This window comes from Dermatophagoides pteronyssinus, unplaced genomic scaffold, assembly GCF_027571235.1.
Source record: "Dermatophagoides pteronyssinus isolate colony J.1.1.1.1 unplaced genomic scaffold, Derpt_VIB-CSIC_2022.12 sq0022, whole genome shotgun sequence".
NCBI lineage: Eukaryota > Metazoa > Arthropoda > Arachnida > Sarcoptiformes > Pyroglyphidae > Dermatophagoides > Dermatophagoides pteronyssinus.
In genome coordinates this window covers 512,142-528,944 of record NW_027461546.1, presented here as the reverse complement: position 1 = coordinate 528,944, position 16,803 = coordinate 512,142, and the positions used below count along the sequence as shown (strand labels likewise).

Sequence of the window (16,803 nt, the reverse complement as noted above, 5' to 3'; positions counted from 1 at the left end):
TTTTCTGTTCATCATCATTGACTCTTTAATGGATAAAACATATGAACATTATGTGTGTATGAAAGCAAGAAAAAGAAAAAACATTAACCATATTAATCCATGTCAATGACCAAAACCAAACCATGAAATGAAATGAAATGAAGATTTCCTGTTTATTTATATTCATTTCAATTTGGATTTGCTAAAAGTCTGGATATTCTTTTCGATATTCCATATTGTAGCTATGTTGAGAAAGAAAGAAGAAGAAAACCGAAATGTCATTTGTTCAGCACAAGCATCCTAAATTGATCATGTCCGGCTAAAAATCATCATCATCATCAATTCAGGTTGATCAATTTTGTTTTTTCTTTGTGCATATCACTTGTGTGCTTGTGTGTGTCAAAATATTTTCATTCAAATTTTTAAATCAAAAAAAAATATTTTAACCTCTGTCATTTTGACCTTTTTTTTCTTTGTTTCTTCTTGAACAATTAAATCAATGAATGAATGTTCGATTTTCATTTTAAGGAAATTAAAAAAAAAACTTTTTGAAATTCTTACAAAAAGAAAGAAAATTGAGGATGGTGATGGTGGTAATCATTATCATTATCATTCATTCCATTCCATTCATTTTTTAACGCTTGTTGTTTGGGCTTGTCTTTTAAGCGAAATGAAACATAGGACAATCAATCGATAATTTGTGCACAAACATGGGTTTAGTAGATAAGCGACATGCATTTTTATGATTCGAATATCTTTTTTTTGGTTAAACTTTTTTTCGAAAAAACTGGAGAAGAAAAAAAACTAGGCTTGGCACCAAACACTTAAGCTTCTGGTAATGGTCATTTATTCATCATTCCCGTCCAATTTTGAAGATTGTTGTGATGAAGAATGCAATAAGTTCTTATTTAGTCATTCTTTTCTTTTTGTTTTGTTTTTCGGTTGGGGTTATCAAATTCTGGCCAATTTTTTTTCGGCTGTTTTTTTTTGGCAAATTTTCTCTTGTTTTTGTTTCTCTTAATTTTCAGGGTTAGGTAGATTAACTTTGATTGGTTGTAAGCGGTGTGTTAATTATTGTTTCAACAACAAAAACAAAAAAAATTTGATTTTTTTGTTTGAAAAACCAGGTAGAAAACTAGGAATTTGGATTTGCAAGAAAAAACGTAAAAATTGTGAATAATTTTTTTTCAACGACAATGTTATCCGGGTAAATTCATTCGTTTTTTTTTGTTTTGTTTTAACCAGGCTTTTGTTTTGTTTTTTTTTCAATTCTGGTTCATTAATGAGGCTGCTGTTGTTTTGAATGATGATGATGATTATTCGCCAAAAAAAAAAATTAACATTTGGGTGTTGTAAATGATGTAGAAATAGCAACAACAACGAGCAACGAAATTATGAATCCGATTTTTTTTTTTTGGTTTTGGACGAATAAATTCATTTCAAAACAACAAAACAAAGAAGAAATTTTATGTAATTTGAAGCTTTTTTACAATTCAATTGGATTGGATTTAAGGTAGACAATCAGACCAGAAGCAAGCAATGATGATGAAAATTCATATTTTTGTTCGTTTGATGATGGTATCTCGTAATTGCATTTGATGGTGATTATAATAATGTTAATGGTAATGATGATAATGAACTTGAATTGAGATGGATTTGATCATAATTATGGCAATTCCTGGTGGTGGTGGTGATTCAAACATTTGAAAATCGACCAACTAAAACTACCACCACTATTTTTTGGCTATTGTTTCGTCGCTGTGAAATCATTAAAAAATCATTTCATTTCTGCATTTCGATGCCTGATGGCTAAAATATGGATGATGTGGGTTTCCAAAAAACAAAACAGCTTTCAGTGAATGATAATGATGCTTATCATTCATTCATCCCCCCCAACAATTCATAATTTTTCGATTTAATTTTTTTTTCGAAAAAAAAGAAGAAATTTGAAACTGAATTAATCGATCGATTAGTTGATTTTCAGTTGTTTTTCATTTGAGAAAACATTTCAATTTTCGAAAAACAATTTCATTACGATTCATTTCACATTACTTGCTTTTTGACTTGATAATTGCAATCGAATGATTGAATAATTCATAATTCATAATTGCCTATTGCATGAATCTAATCTCGACACAGGTTAAAATAGTGGAAAAAAATTGGATAGCACTTTAAAAAATGATAATCGTTTCGTTGGAATCCAATTAAATAATGATTCAGATCTGGTGGTGGTAAATTTCATTTTAGGATTCTTTAAAAGGTCAGTAAATGATGCAATCAAATGAAAACCTTAAGTTTTTATAAAAAAATTCCAAATGACCGAAATAGGTTTCACTTTGAAAATCAGAAAATTTTTTCCGAGCTAAAATGGCCATTTTTTGCAAGATAAGAATTTTGTTTTTCAACCAAAAAAAAATCTAAATAAATGTGATTTGCATGTTCATCATGATCAAGAAATGCAGAAAAAAGAAGAAAAAAAATAAATGTTGTCGATTGAAAAATGCAATGAATATCCAAAGAAAAATTGAACAAACTGATGCCATTATCCGATGATGATCGTGATCTGATCTTTTCTTTTCACCACCATCATCATCATCAACCATCGATGCATTTTTGAATGTGAAGAAAAAAAAACATTTTAAAGCTCAAATTACCGATAGAAAGCAAGCAAATACACAGGGCTAACTAAAAGATTGATTTTTCTCGAAATTTTAAAATTTTTTTTTTGTTGAAATTTTTGATTATCACCATCAAGTTATTTTCATCAAATGAATTTTGCCATCATCATCGTGATATGAATGAATGAATGAATGACCAGTATGGTTCAAGAAAAGTCAAAAAAAAAAAATTATTATCATTATCAATGGCAAATGATCTTAACCTGGCTGGCTGGCTGCCTGCCTGTGTCTGACTATGTCGTCAATCACCACTATTGATTCGTTTTAGTGAGGGAAAAAAAGAAAAAATCCGGCACAGAAACGTAATGATATTATCGGTGATACAGAGAGACACAGAGACTGAGAGAGAAAATTCAATTTAATTCAATAGCCAAAACATCCGAAAGATGCTCTATAAATTTCAAATTAGTTCGAACGAAAAAGATGAACGAAGAAATTAAATTAATCGTATTCCGGGCTACCAGTGATAACTACAACAACAAGGTTGATGATGATGATGCGAATTTGATGTCATCAAATAAATTTTAAAAAAGTTTTACCGGAATTTAGATTTTTTAATTCAATCAAATGGGGGGGAAAGAAATTTTTTAAAGGGAAAAATCTCGTTGAAAGATGTGATGAATTTGTTGTTTGTTTTTTGGTTTGAAATTCAAAAAGATTTTGAAAAAAAAAATTTATGACAAACATCGACAACAACAACAAATCAACCTACCAACCAAAAATTCTTAAACATCCTTGTTTTTTGGATTTTATTTTTTTAAAAAAAATTTTTCAAGCAAAAAAACCATAACCATAAACCAGGACAGGCCATAATTGATGGCCAAAATACGAAAAACATTTCAAAAAATTAAAATAAAAATAAAAAAAGTTATTATGACGATGATGCCAAGCCCATTGGTTTTTACTGATTGCAGCCACATTAAGATCAAAAGATGACCACCATATCATCAATGATTCAGTGGTCACATATTGATGATTATGATCATCATTTCAGAAACCGAAAAACAACATCATAAACGGTCACGTTGACGCCTTTAATTTAAATCAATAATCATCATCATCCATATTGGCTTCTGCTTATAAGATGAACCGGATTCTTTCTTCAGTTTTTACTTTCAAAAAAACAATTTCGGTTTACTACCTTTTCCAAATTGTTAATTGATTTTAATTTGATTATAGAGTGAATTTTAAGGTTAGGCATTCAGCCATATTGTGCCATCGAATTACATAATAATCATCGTTCATTTTTGATTTTCGATGATATTTTCTTTCCTTTTTTGGCAATGGAATTTTATTTTCAAACAAAAAAAAAGCAATTTTATTTGATAAAAATCATCAATGATGACCATAATTCACTGAAATTTATTTGGAAAAAAATGAGAAGTTACTATGTAAATATAAATGTTTTTATAATGTGAATTTTTCTGGCAGAAACAAGATTTTTATCAGTGATAACCGAATGTGGTGGACGATGGTTTTCCAAAATTTTGATAAAGAATTTTTTGAAAAAAAGCAACAGGTGTCTATTTTGGCCACCTTGTTCACCTTGGGTGGGTATATAGAAGTTGAAGAATTTGAAAGTCAAAAAAAAAAAAAGATCCCTCTACATTTAACCCTAACGTATGTGTTACGTTTAACGCCTACTGTTTTTTTATTTGGTTTTTTTTTTCGTCAACAAAATCAAACACGTGTCTAAAAAAAAAATATTTGAAAAAAACGGGAAAACAGAGCCCAGGTGGGTCAACACACACATTTGTAAACAAAACAAATAGCCAAAACATTCCACTTTTGGTTCAAAAGAAAACTTTGACTAAAATATTTTTTTTCTGACCTAATACAAATGACAAATATTGATTCATGAATGATTTTCGACGAAAAAATTAAGGACAAAGATTGGAATTTAGCTTTCATTTCATTTCATTTGTTTGTTTATGTTTGTTTTTCAATTCATTTCACCGTTTTGTTTTGTTTTGCATATAGGACAAAATTATCTGCGAGAATTATCATCTCCGATTTGATGAAACAAGACGAAAAGAAAGAAAAAGAAAACCAACGCAAATGTTTGCACACAGAAAAAAAATACAGCTGAGAAAACATTTACCTAAAATGGAAATACCATCATCATCATCATCAATTTCCATAGGAATTAAACTGAGATTCATTTCTGGTCGATAGAAAGAAAGAAAGAAATCTTTTTCATTTTATTAAATCTATTCCTGGATTCACAACAACAACAACAACAAAAATGCGTAGGTTTTATTCATTTTCTACAATTTTAGGTTTGAATTTTAGCATCAAAACTTAAATGAATAAAAAAAAGAAAGAAATAGATAAGATGTGAAACCTGTCGGTTAATTTTAATCAACATTTTTTTTATTGTTGTTTGGTTTGGTTTTTGATTTGTGATTTGCCTTTTTTTTTCTGTTGTTAGTTAAATGCGGTCAAATTTTTCCCTATTTTGATTGACCACACAAGCAACCCCCTATTGTAAATTTGTTTTTTTTGCTTGCAAAAAACATGAACTTTCTCAACATAAAAAAGTAATCAAAAATCAAAAATTCATTCATTCATAATGTCAATCTTTTTTTCTGCTTTTCTTTTGTTTTGTTTTTGTTTTTCGGGTTAATCTTTTTTTTTTTAAAGGAAAATCCATTCATTCATCCATCTAAGGCTATCAATATTAGGGTTTTTTTTTGTTGTTGAAACAACAAAATCTATCCGGGATGCCAAACCGTCATTCATTTCATCCATTTAAAAACGTTGAAAACTATGTGTGTTGAAAGCTTTTATTTTTTTTCTCATTATTTACGTGTATCGAATACATTTGTTGTTGTTGTTTAATTTTGAAAATGTACAGAATGAATTGGAAATGATGAAATTCACAATTTAAAAAAAAAAATTTGGTAAATTTTTCATTAAACCATCGTTGAGAATTCTTTCTACACATAGTAAAACAAGCATTGAATGAATGATGAATCCATCCATTTACCAAAGTAGAAAAAAAACCACATCTGTCTGAAAGATCTGAATCATCATCATCGTTTTAAACATCTTTTCAACGATTAAAGTTGGCTTGTCAATCAATTTTGCTTTTAAAAAAAGTTTTTTTCCACATAAATGTGGTGGTGGTTGTGGTCAATTCCATTGCTTAGTTGTTCAGTGAATTGAATTGATTAGATAACCAAAAGTTATCGTCGTTTTTTTTTCAATGTGAAATCTTTTTTAATTGATGATTGAATAAATTATAACCCTTGTTGTTGTTAAAATTACATTATGATTATTATTATTGTACAGATGATAATAAAATTGGAAAAATTTACAAAAGAAATTAATGTTAATGTTGTTGGTTGTTTGAATGAATACGATGAACTTGTTTGAAAATCTGTAGAATTATTTTCTAGATAATTATCATCGTTGTCATTATCGATGCTAATATGATGATCGGGAAAATCATTTTGATGTTGTGCTTGCATTATTTGTTGTTGATGTTGTTGTTCACATTGATTATACCAATGTTGATCAATAATTAATTCTAATTTTCCCGTTTCATCCAGATATTCTAATGATTTTTCAAACAAACCAAGAAATGGTGAATTTCGTTCAACAGCTATTGCATATTCTGGTTGAAAATCATAACCAAAACTTTTTGGATCATTTGAATCCGTAGTGATTACTTGTAGATCACAATCATAAGCGGCAATCAAATCCAGTCGGACATTATCCGATACTAATGCATAATCACGTTCAGATTTTACTAGATTTATAGCCACATCCATTTGCTGGAAAAAAAATTTTCAATGAAAAACAGTTAGATTTTAAACAAAACAAAAAAAAGATGAAAAAAAACATACAGCAATACTATATGGTAAAAGATGATAAACTAATGGATTACTGGATGTTTTAAAATAACGATCAGCCAATGATCCTTTGATTACAATACGTTTACTTTGTTGTAATATTTCACGTAAATCTTTTTTGCCATTATCATTTAATAATAATGATGATGATTTTCTTATTAAAACAGCTAATTTTGAACGCATAAATGGCCGTGTAAATTGTACAAATCTTTTTCGTTCAGATGTTATTTCCATATCGGCAATAATAAAATCGGCATGCTTTACAAAAAAAAACAAAAAAAAAATCAAAGATTAGAAAATTAGATAACCAGAAAACCAGAAAAAAGATAAGCAAATATTTTCGTAATCAATATCGGTAATTATTTATTGTAAATTGCTCAAATCAACAAAACAAAACCAAAAACGGCTCAATTAACTTTTTTTGATCTAATTTTTCGGATTCTTCAGTGTTTTTATCTATGGCATTAACTTTTGGCAACAAATACGGTGCAATATTGGACTTTGTTCCCTGAAAATAATAATGATTTTCATCAAAACAGTACCGAAAAAAAACCATCATTAATAGACATTATTTCATTTTACTACCAACAACCGATCATGGTGGTCGAAAGAAAGAATCATTTACATTATGACGATGAGTGATGAGTGATGAACAACAGCAAATATTGGTTCGTTTATGATATGTGATGGTTTTTTTTCTCTTGCGTTGTGTAAATACCGGATTCATGTCCGGAAACATTATTTACTTTTAACTAAGAACAAAAAAAAAAAAAAAATCGTGGTCAGACAGAAAAAAACCCCTAACCTGACCTAGCGCAAGATTTTTCCGCCAACAATGTTTACACATAATGAAAATGGCGAAGAAAGCTGAACAGATGATCAATATTAAACGATCAAACACTTGTTGTTGTTGGTTTTTTGGGTTGTTTTGTTTTGTTTTTTGCAAACTTACATTTTCATAGATTTCACCAATCAATCCTTGTGGTTGTGTTGTTGTTATTGTTGTTATATTACCACCAATATCTCCACCATAAATAGCTTCAGGCAATGTACGTAATTGATAACTAAATTGGCCAACATCACTTATTTCTGTCATTAATTCGTGAAAAAAATTCACATAAACATCTGAATGTGGATGATTTGGCTAATCGTAAAGTAGTTATCGTTATATTATCGTTCCATAAATCAATAATACATACCACTAATGTAACACCATTCAAATGAAGTGTATTAATATGGAAAATATTACCGAAAAACAAGATAATTATTAATGATAAAATTGACATTTTGTTGTTGTGGTTCATTTGGTGAAACTTTCTTTCAATAAACACTGTTTACAGAAGACAACCCTTCGTTCAGCTGAAGGGAGAAAAACTAGGAAAATCGAAAAATTATTTCCAAAAAATTTTTGACAATTTAGAAATTTGAAAATCTGGAAAAATCTGTCATAACATAATAAACACAAAACTGACTGACTGACTGGTAGCAAAATTTTTCTATTTGATTATGGCTGGTTATAATGCTAAAAACAAAACAAAAATCCAAATAAAAAAAAAACAAAGACGTATTTTGTTTGGTTTTTGCCGCATTAAAACAATAAAAATAACGGGAAAAAAAATAAAGAAGAAGATCAGGATGAATCATTTTTACTGTATTTCTATTTTGCTATCCCTCTCATTCACTCACTTGCTTTTAAGATTTGACAAATGTTTTTTGTTTTTGTTTTTTTATGATGATATACTTAAGGGGATATCATTATCATCATTTGGTGAATGATGGATATTTTTTCCTATTTGAATGCAATCATATTGTACGGGTAGTCTGTACAACAAAAAAAAAATTCCGAATGATTCATTCTCATCATCATCATTTGAACTAAGACGCCCGACTAGAATCATAATTCGACAATTGGCATCCGTAAAAAAAAACATTATTTGATAATTACTATGAAAGAAAGTATATGTCAATGACAGAAGATTTTTTTAGTGTCTGTTTTTAATTGAATTCCGCAATCAATCAGAGAAAAAAGAAACGCAAATTGATTTAAATCCATAATCCAAGAAGAAACAAAAATGATTAAATCAGTAAAAAAAACTAGTACAATGTCAAATCTTTTAAAGAATTTGGGACAAAAAATCAGAAAAAGAAAATAGATTCATAAAGATTATTATCATAAATGTCTGACTTTGATTTCGAAATCAAATAATCAAAAAGTTTAAGAATCACAAATCAAGAATAATAATAATCATCATTTCTAAAAATAAAATCATATAACGAAGAATGTCAAAAGACGAAAGAAAATCTGGGCGAGGCGCTCATCAACAAACAATAATCAAATGTTCAAAACATTGAATCGAATGATGATGGCGGAAAAAAATGTTTTTTATTTCATTTCCAAGGAGAATTTTTGTTTTTCGCAGCCAAGTTATATGAAGCGATGACGAAAGAAAATGGTTTTTTTCTTTCATTTCAATAAAAATTAATTGTAAAAATTTTTAAGTTATCAAAAAAAAAAGATTAGTTTAAAATTTTTCAGGAAAAAAAACCATAAATAATGATACAAATTGATGATGATCAAATTAAATCATCAATAATTTTCAATGGTCAAAGGGTCATCAAGGAATTTGATTTGGCTAGTAGTTAGGTAGTTAAGTTGGTTAGCGGAAAGAATGAAAAAAAAACCTTAAAAATGAAAAACTGGCACCAGACTCAATGAGAAAAAAAATTTTTTTATATGTTTTTACACAGAAAAAAAGAGAAACATGAAGCCTGGCAATTAATCGTTATTAATCAACAACAACAACGAAGACAACATAACTAAACTAATAAACTTAAAACTAAACTACCGTGTGTATATGACATGATCAATGGTAATGCAAAGACAAAAAATATCGATCATAATGTCATATCAGGAGAAAAAAAATGTGATTTTTTTCAAAATATCCGTGCAATGGCATTTAAGATTTGATAAGAGAAATTGAATTGAATTTCCCCACCATCAAACAAACCAAGCATAATCACAATGAATATCAATCATAATGATATTTATTGATGATGATGATGATGATTTTTCTGCTTAATTATCGATAACGACGACAAATCATTGAATGAAATGAATGAATTCGATAAATTGACTTGGCTACAGAGATAGTTAGAGATTAATCATGTCATTACGGGAAAAAAATCTAATTTTTTTTTTTTGGAGAAAAAAAAATCCAGTTAATAATTGAATTATTCGAGATAATCATTCAATGATGATGACGTTTATCATTACTTACCATTTACTAACCACTTGTCATCGATGTGAATTATGATTTATACAATCTCTTTTTCTCTCAATCTTTATCTCTCCCTTTTTCTTTCATTACTTACACCCACATTTTTTCGGGAAAAAAATTTTTTTCATTGCTGATTTAATTTGATGTTCATTTTTTTCAAGTTTGAAGTTTGAGTTTTTATTTTCCAATGAGAAATGTGATTATCAATTCAATTCGAATGAAAAAATTGCTGTTTGATAATGATTATCATATGAACTCGATGAGAAAATCAAAAATCAATCGATAATTAAGAAAATATATGATTATCACATGTTTATACATACATGATTAAAATGACGATGTAGATGATAATAACGATTACCTTGACCATCAAATTTTTCATATAAAAATCGTTTGAAAAAGTTAATAGATATCTCATTTTCATTCACCGAAATCATTTTTTCCCATTAAACTTGTGAGAAAAAATCAATTGAAACAAAAAATGCCATCAAAACCGAATCAAGCTTTTGTTTTGCATCGGGCAAATCAAGCGAAATTGGAACCATACGAAATGCCCGGTGATCCTGGACCCAATGGTCAGTTTTTCCAAATTATTCTTTGATGAATATATTTTCTTTTGTTCTTTTTTCGTTGATGATGTTTTGTAGAAGTTTTATGTCGTACATTAGCAGTCGGTATTTGTGGTTCGGATATTCATTATTTTAACGAAGGACGATGTGGAAATTTTATCGTGAAAGAACCAATGGTACTTGGTCATGAAACTGTGGCTGAAATTGTTCGATGCGGTGAAAATGTTTCACATTTAAAACCTGGTGATAGAGTTGCTATTGAACCAACAATTCCATGTGGTGAATGTAATTTCTGTTTAAATGATGATCAATATAATCTTTGTCCAAATATCACTTGTCATTCGACACCACCAGTTCATGGTACATTACAACATTATTTTATACATTCAGCTAAATATTGTTTCAAGTATGATGGAAAATACTGATAATTTCAATGAATGATGATGTTTGATTCTTTTTGAAATAGAGTTCCATCCAAATTATCGAATGATGAATGTGCAATGATGGAACCATTAGCTGTTGCTGTACATGCATGTCGACGTGTTAATATAACGAAAAAATCAAATATTCTAATTACAGGTGCTGGACCAATTGGTTTGTTAGTATTACAGGTAGTAAAAGCTTTTGGTGCACAACGTGTAGTGATTACCGATATCAATGAAAAACGTTTAGAATTGGCTAAAGAATTAGGTGCCGATGAAACAGTACTGATTAAACGTACAAATACGGAACAGGAAAATATACAAATCATAAGCAATTGTTTCAATAAAATTGGTTCGGATATTGCATTCGAATGTTCGGGTGTTGGTGTAAATTTTCGTTTAATTATATTTGCATCAAAACCAGGTGGTACATGTATGTTTGTTGGTATGGGTCCTGAAGAATTACAATTACCTATTGCATCGGCTGCATTTCGTGAACTAAAAATCTTTGGTTCATTACGTTATAAAGGAAGGTAAGTTTTGATTAAACATGATTTTTTTCTTACCTTTCTAATTCTCATTCTCTTTCCAGTTTTCCGATCGCAATCGATTTAGTTGCAAATGGACAGGTAAATCTTAAAAAAATGGTAACACATCATTTTGATTTTGATGAAACAATGAAAGCATTTGAAACAGCCATATCCGGTAATGGAATGAAAATTATTATCAATGTTGATCGTCATTAAACTTGAAGAAAATCTCAACAAAATAACCATTTCATATCTGCCATCTAATGAACAGAGAAATAATCAACAAAATCCAAACATTCGATTTTTAAAACATTCGATTTTTTTTACAAATAAATTAGCGCCATCTAATGGCTATGAATTGTACTAACTTGAAACTCAAAAAATAATAATAAAAAAAGAATTCTTGTTTTTATTCGATGTGCATATAAAGAATTTGCTTTGTTTTGTTTTTGTTTTTTTTTCTTTTCAATATTCATTATACCTCTAGTTTTGTTTAATAGAGGTTTTCTCGGTTGTTGTTGTTGTTGTCGATTCATCCAAACAAAAAATAAAATCATCAACAACATCATTGTGGGTGATAATGAATTCGGCCTTAACGGATTCAATAAAAAAGGTTTGTTATCAAAACAAAACAAAAAAAAACATCTGTAAAGAAGATTTGCTGACTTAAATATTGTCAACCAGAAAATCTTTAAAAAAATTGATTTTTGATTGACAATTGATTGATTAACCTTGAACGAGAGATATCGATCAATGTACGTATATAATTTCAAAATTATAATTAAAGATTAAAGATCTAAAATAAACAAGTTTTTTGATTTCCAATTGCCAAATAAGAAATATCAATCTTATGTTATCCATAAAAAATATCAAATTACTTGTCGGTTTTTGATTGATTGAATTTTTATTTTTAAAAATATTTTATGTTTTTCGTTTTGTTTACATAATCATCCATATAAATTGCAATACATTTTTATTCCCCTCTACATTCGTTTCGCATTTTTTCTTGTTATTTGAAAAACAAATTTCATTTAATTAACTTTTAATTTATTTATAGAATTGTTTAAATTATATATTTTCTAATTGTTAAATTATTTCTAATATTTTTTCATTATTTATTCTTTAGTATTTTGCAACATTACTATTAAAAATTCCTTCAGTTCGAGTATCAGTAAAAATGGATAGTATCAAAAGTAATGAAGCATTTCTTTTGAATGGAAAAAATGATGCAAAAGTTGTACCATATCCAGTGCCACCAAATCCAGCTTCGAATGGTAAATTTACAATTTGATTCGATTAATCGGTTGATTTATTGATTTTCGAATGTTTTTTTTTTTAAATAGAGGTTTTATGTAAAGCATTGGCCGTTGGTATTTGTGGTTCAGATATTCATTATCTTAAAGAAGGACGTTGTGGAAATTTTATTGTAAAAGAACCAATGGTACTTGGTCATGAAACGGCAGCCGAAATTGTTGCTGTTGGTTCGAATGTTAAAAATTTTCGACCTGGTGATCGTATTGCTGTTGAACCAACTGTACCATGTGAAAAATGTGAATGGTGTTTGAAAGATAAATATAATCTTTGTCCCGATGTTAAATGTCATGCAACACCACCAATTCATGGTACATTACAACGTTATTTTATTCATCCGGCAAAATATTGTTTCAAGTAAAGAAAATATTTCTTCTTCATTCATTAATCATTTTTTTTCATTATTGATTGATTGTTTTCCTTTCTGTTTCTTCCCACAAAACAGAGTTCCGGATAGTTTAACAGCCGAACAAGCTGCAATTGTTGAACCATTAGCTGTTGCTGTACATGGATGTCGCCGTGTACCGATTAAAAAAGATTCAACAGTTTTAGTAACCGGTGCCGGTCCTATTGGTCTTTTAGTAATGGCTACAGCAAAAGCTTTCGGTGCTAAACGTGTTGTTGTTACCGAAATCAATGAATATCGTTTAGGTTTAGCTAAACAAATGGGTGCCGATGAAATATTATTATTTGATCGTTCAACAACTGAACAACAAATGATTGATAAAATAAAAGAATCATTTGATGGAAATTTTCCCGACATAACAATGGAATGTTCAGGTTTTGGTGGTAATTTTCGTATAGTTATGTTAACAACTAAACCTGGTGGTCATTGTATGATGATTGGTATTGGTCCGGCTGATTATAATCTACCGATTGCAATGGCAGCAGCACGTGAAATTACTATATTAGGAGCATTTCGTTATCGAAATTGGTAAGTAACAAAAAAAAACGAAATTATACGAAAACAATTGACTAACTTAATTTTATTACATAATAATGATAATGTTTTTGTACTTTTCTTTCTTTTTTTGGCTTCCATTTAAACAACAACAAATAAATAATAGCTTTCCTGAAGCAATTGATTTATTGGCAACAGGACGAGTTAATGTTGATCGTTTAATATCACATCGTTTTGATTTTAAAGATAGTTTAGAAGCTTACGAAACAGCAGCCTCTGGTAAAGGAATTAAAATTATTATTAAAGTTTGAATATTAAAAACAAACAAAACAAAACAAAGATAAAAATCGTCAAAAACAATTTGCAAAACTGCTTGAACGTGAAATCAAATTAAAATCTGTTTTTTTATTTTTCTTGGGAAATTTGTTTACAAAAAAAAAATTGGCGGTACTCTTTTTTTCTATTGAAATTTTCAAGGATGTTTTTTTCGTTGCTATTTTTAAAAAAACATTGATCAAACGATTGAAAATGATGCAAAACATTGATTTCGGAATTGATATTCCGTTCATCACAGTTGACAAAATGGGCCAAAAAAACAAAAAATCATTTTCGCAACTTTTCTTGCACTCGCACTATATGTGTCTAATGTGATTCATATTTATTAATCTCCTACGACATTTGGAGATTAAAATATAAAATTACGTAATTTTGTTGTTGTTGTTGTTGTCGTGGTCACCATAAATAAATTGATTCAGAAAAAAAACAAATCTGATGATGATGATTTGATTACTTGCAACATTGATGGAAAAAAATTTTTGTTAGCTAATAATAAATAAATGTTACACAAAAAACATCATCATCATCATTATGGTCGCGAAATGTAGTTCAATTTTCTTAATTCACATAAATTAAAAATTACAAATTATAAATGACAATTTTCAAATATTTTTTTTTTTTGATCATTGGATTAATCCATTGATTCAAATGATCCATGATCTTAGCTTTGAAAAAATTGAAAATTCAATGCAATTCAACAACATTTGACAAAACATTTGAATGATTAACACTTGATGATACTCGAGGTTCAAAATTGAAAAATAATAATAATAATTTCGTATCGATCAAATTTTTACTCGAATCGAATCTTGTTACAATTTTATTGATTGAAAATTGGTATCATCATCATCATTATCAATTATTCAGAAAAGCGAAACAAATCAATAATTTTTTGTTTTCTATATTCCAAAAACGTATACTTATAATTAACGGTTTCAAACGAACAAAATCCTCTTGAATCATTGATTGATTTGAATCTATATATTTGTTCAAATGAATGTCAAGTTTTTTTTTCTTGAAAATGAATTATAGTCATTTTATTGAAAAGCAACAACAACAACAAAACAAAAATCCAAAATCGAAAAATGAAAAAGTGAATGACGAACCTACAACAACAACAAAATGTGGATAAATATTGTGGATGGATCAATAATCATCAATCAAAAAAAGAAAAAACATTCAAAAAACATTCATTAAAATGCAATGCAAAGCTATGCAAAATAAATGATGCATCATGTGGAAAAAAATAAGATTTGACATTGTGTATGCATGGTGGTGGTTGTTTTTTTGTTTTCGATAAGAGTTAACCACGATAACTGAATTAGTTTCGATGTTTTCTGTTTTCAGAGTGAGAGAGTGAGAGAAAGGAAGGTTTTTGCAATGAAATTCGGAACTAAGAGAACACACTGATATGAATTTTTTTAAGATGAAACGATTATTTTGGCAAGAAAATTGAAAGTAAAACAGGTTATTTAAACATTCAATCAAATATAGATAAAATTTTGAAACGTAGTTTCCCCGTTAAAAAGTATTTTTGCCACGTAGAGAAACAAGGCGTCAACCCCAGTCGATTAATATAAATACATTGATCGAAATCATTGAAAGATTCATTCGACTTTTGATTTACAATCTTATAACTGTTTTTTGATTTTTTTTTGTTTTTAAAATATTGATTTTGTTCCAAATTTTCAACGACGAAAAACTAAACCAAACTCAAACTCAAACCGAACAATAATGGATACTGAACGTGAACTTACTCAAGTAATTATACAGGCAAGACGTTTACCATGTGAACAATTTGAATCATGTAAAGATTGGACAAAAGAAGAAATTCAACGTGCAAAAAAAATGTATCAAAAAATTGATCGTCTTCAATCATCACCAAAAATTTCATCCAAATTATTTAATGAAGCACGTGATTGTTGTGATATGTTATCTCAATATATACGTAAATTAGAAATTCATTTATCATCATCGAATGGACATACATTTAATTCAATTGTTGATTTGGGTACAGCAAACAAAGCAGCAGCAATCTTTTGAAATCCAAAAAAAACGAACGATAATCAATCGGATGGACCGAAAAATGGAAATTCATGGATTCCGAATGAACGAACAAATTCTCATCATTTTCAAACAAAACAAACGATTTTTTTTAATCATTAATTTTACTCTCTGTATTTAATAACAATATGTTTTTTTTTATTTATTATATTTGATATTCGAATGAATGTAAAACTGAAAATATAATAATAAACAATGATTATTGATTTGTTACGAACGAATTAAAAAAAAAATTTTAAAAAATTTGAATAAAACAAAAAAAGTTTTGAAAAAAAAGTTTAAAAATAACATTTGTTCATTGAAATTCATTGAATCCTTTTTTTAAAAGATTTCCTAATGGCTTATGGCGTGAAAATATTTAATTTAGAAAAAAGAAGCGAAAGAAAAAGTTAAGAAAGTGAAAAAAAGCAGGAGCTATTTGATTACATTTTAATTAATATTAAACACGTTTTTTGTTTTTGTTTTTTTGTATTTTGATGAAATAATTTTGAATTTGATTAATGAAAGAAATGGCAATTCACACATTATGTAATCTCTTCGCATATAGAATAAAATTATCATTCACTTTTACTTTATTTTCTGACGACCATTTAGAAACAATTAAAACATAGATATTAGCAAATTATAATTTGATTTACAATTTTGTAATTTTGAATTTTTAAACATAAATTACAACAAACAAAAAAAATCATCTTTTCCAAACGATAGATGGCGTTTAAATCTTAATTTGAAAAAAATTACTTTATCGAAAATCGTGAGCGAAAGAGAAAAAAAGTCGAAAAATAAACAATTTTTCTCGATTAAAGAAGATTTTTCTTGATTTTTTGCTTTGTTTAAGAAAACGATGATGATGATGATAATTTCCATAAAATGGCCAT

At 28.2% G+C, this 16,803-nt stretch overlaps 4 protein-coding genes and 1 long non-coding RNA gene across 7 annotated transcripts; 4 read left to right on the top strand and 1 right to left on the bottom strand.

Moving 5' to 3' along the window:
* Window positions 1-1,268: 1,268 nt before the first annotated feature.
* Window positions 1,269-3,166, top strand: LOC142645781 (uncharacterized). Its single transcript, XR_012846841.1, has 2 exons — window positions 1,269-2,239; window positions 2,308-3,166. It is a non-coding gene; the product is annotated as an uncharacterized LOC142645781 (long non-coding RNA).
* A 2,690-nt stretch (window positions 3,167-5,856) lies between these two features.
* LOC113788957 (uncharacterized) lies at window positions 5,857-8,505 on the bottom strand. Its single transcript, XM_027338436.2, has 4 exons — window positions 7,714-8,505; window positions 7,467-7,658; window positions 6,509-6,772; window positions 5,857-6,436 (listed from the first exon to the last, which is right to left on the bottom strand). The coding sequence occupies exons 1-4, from the start codon at window positions 7,816-7,818 to the stop codon at window positions 5,924-5,926; spliced, it is 1,074 nt and encodes a 357-aa protein (XP_027194237.2). The 5' UTR covers window positions 7,819-8,505; the 3' UTR covers window positions 5,857-5,923.
* Window positions 8,506-10,192: 1,687 nt separating this feature from the next.
* Window positions 10,193-11,725, top strand: LOC113797583 (sorbitol dehydrogenase-like). The gene is made up of 4 exons (XM_027348026.2): window positions 10,193-10,367; window positions 10,440-10,767; window positions 10,828-11,316; window positions 11,376-11,725. Exons 1-4 carry the CDS (start codon window positions 10,274-10,276, stop codon window positions 11,527-11,529), a joined length of 1,065 nt encoding a protein of 354 aa, XP_027203827.2. The 5' UTR covers window positions 10,193-10,273; the 3' UTR covers window positions 11,530-11,725.
* Window positions 11,726-11,878: 153 nt separating this feature from the next.
* Window positions 11,879-13,885, top strand: LOC113797487 (sorbitol dehydrogenase-like). 3 transcript variants are annotated; one of them, XM_027347912.2, is made up of 5 exons: window positions 11,879-11,926; window positions 12,440-12,587; window positions 12,657-12,981; window positions 13,070-13,558; window positions 13,692-13,885. In XM_027347912.2, the coding sequence occupies exons 1-5, from the start codon at window positions 11,894-11,896 to the stop codon at window positions 13,834-13,836; spliced, it is 1,140 nt and encodes a 379-aa protein (XP_027203713.2). In that variant the 5' UTR covers window positions 11,879-11,893; the 3' UTR covers window positions 13,837-13,885. The 3 variants fall into 3 exon arrangements, with proteins under 3 accessions (XP_027203713.2, XP_075679072.1, XP_075679071.1); XM_075822957.1 differs by lacking the exon at window positions 11,879-11,926 and adding an exon at window positions 11,933-12,068; XM_075822956.1 differs by lacking the exon at window positions 11,879-11,926 and adding an exon at window positions 12,147-12,193.
* Window positions 13,886-15,399: 1,514 nt separating this feature from the next.
* LOC113793607 (uncharacterized) lies at window positions 15,400-16,138 on the top strand. Its single transcript, XM_075822982.1, has one exon. The coding sequence runs from the start codon at window positions 15,596-15,598 to the stop codon at window positions 15,902-15,904; it is 309 nt and encodes a 102-aa protein (XP_075679097.1). The 5' UTR covers window positions 15,400-15,595; the 3' UTR covers window positions 15,905-16,138.
* Window positions 16,139-16,803: the final 665 nt, after the last annotated feature.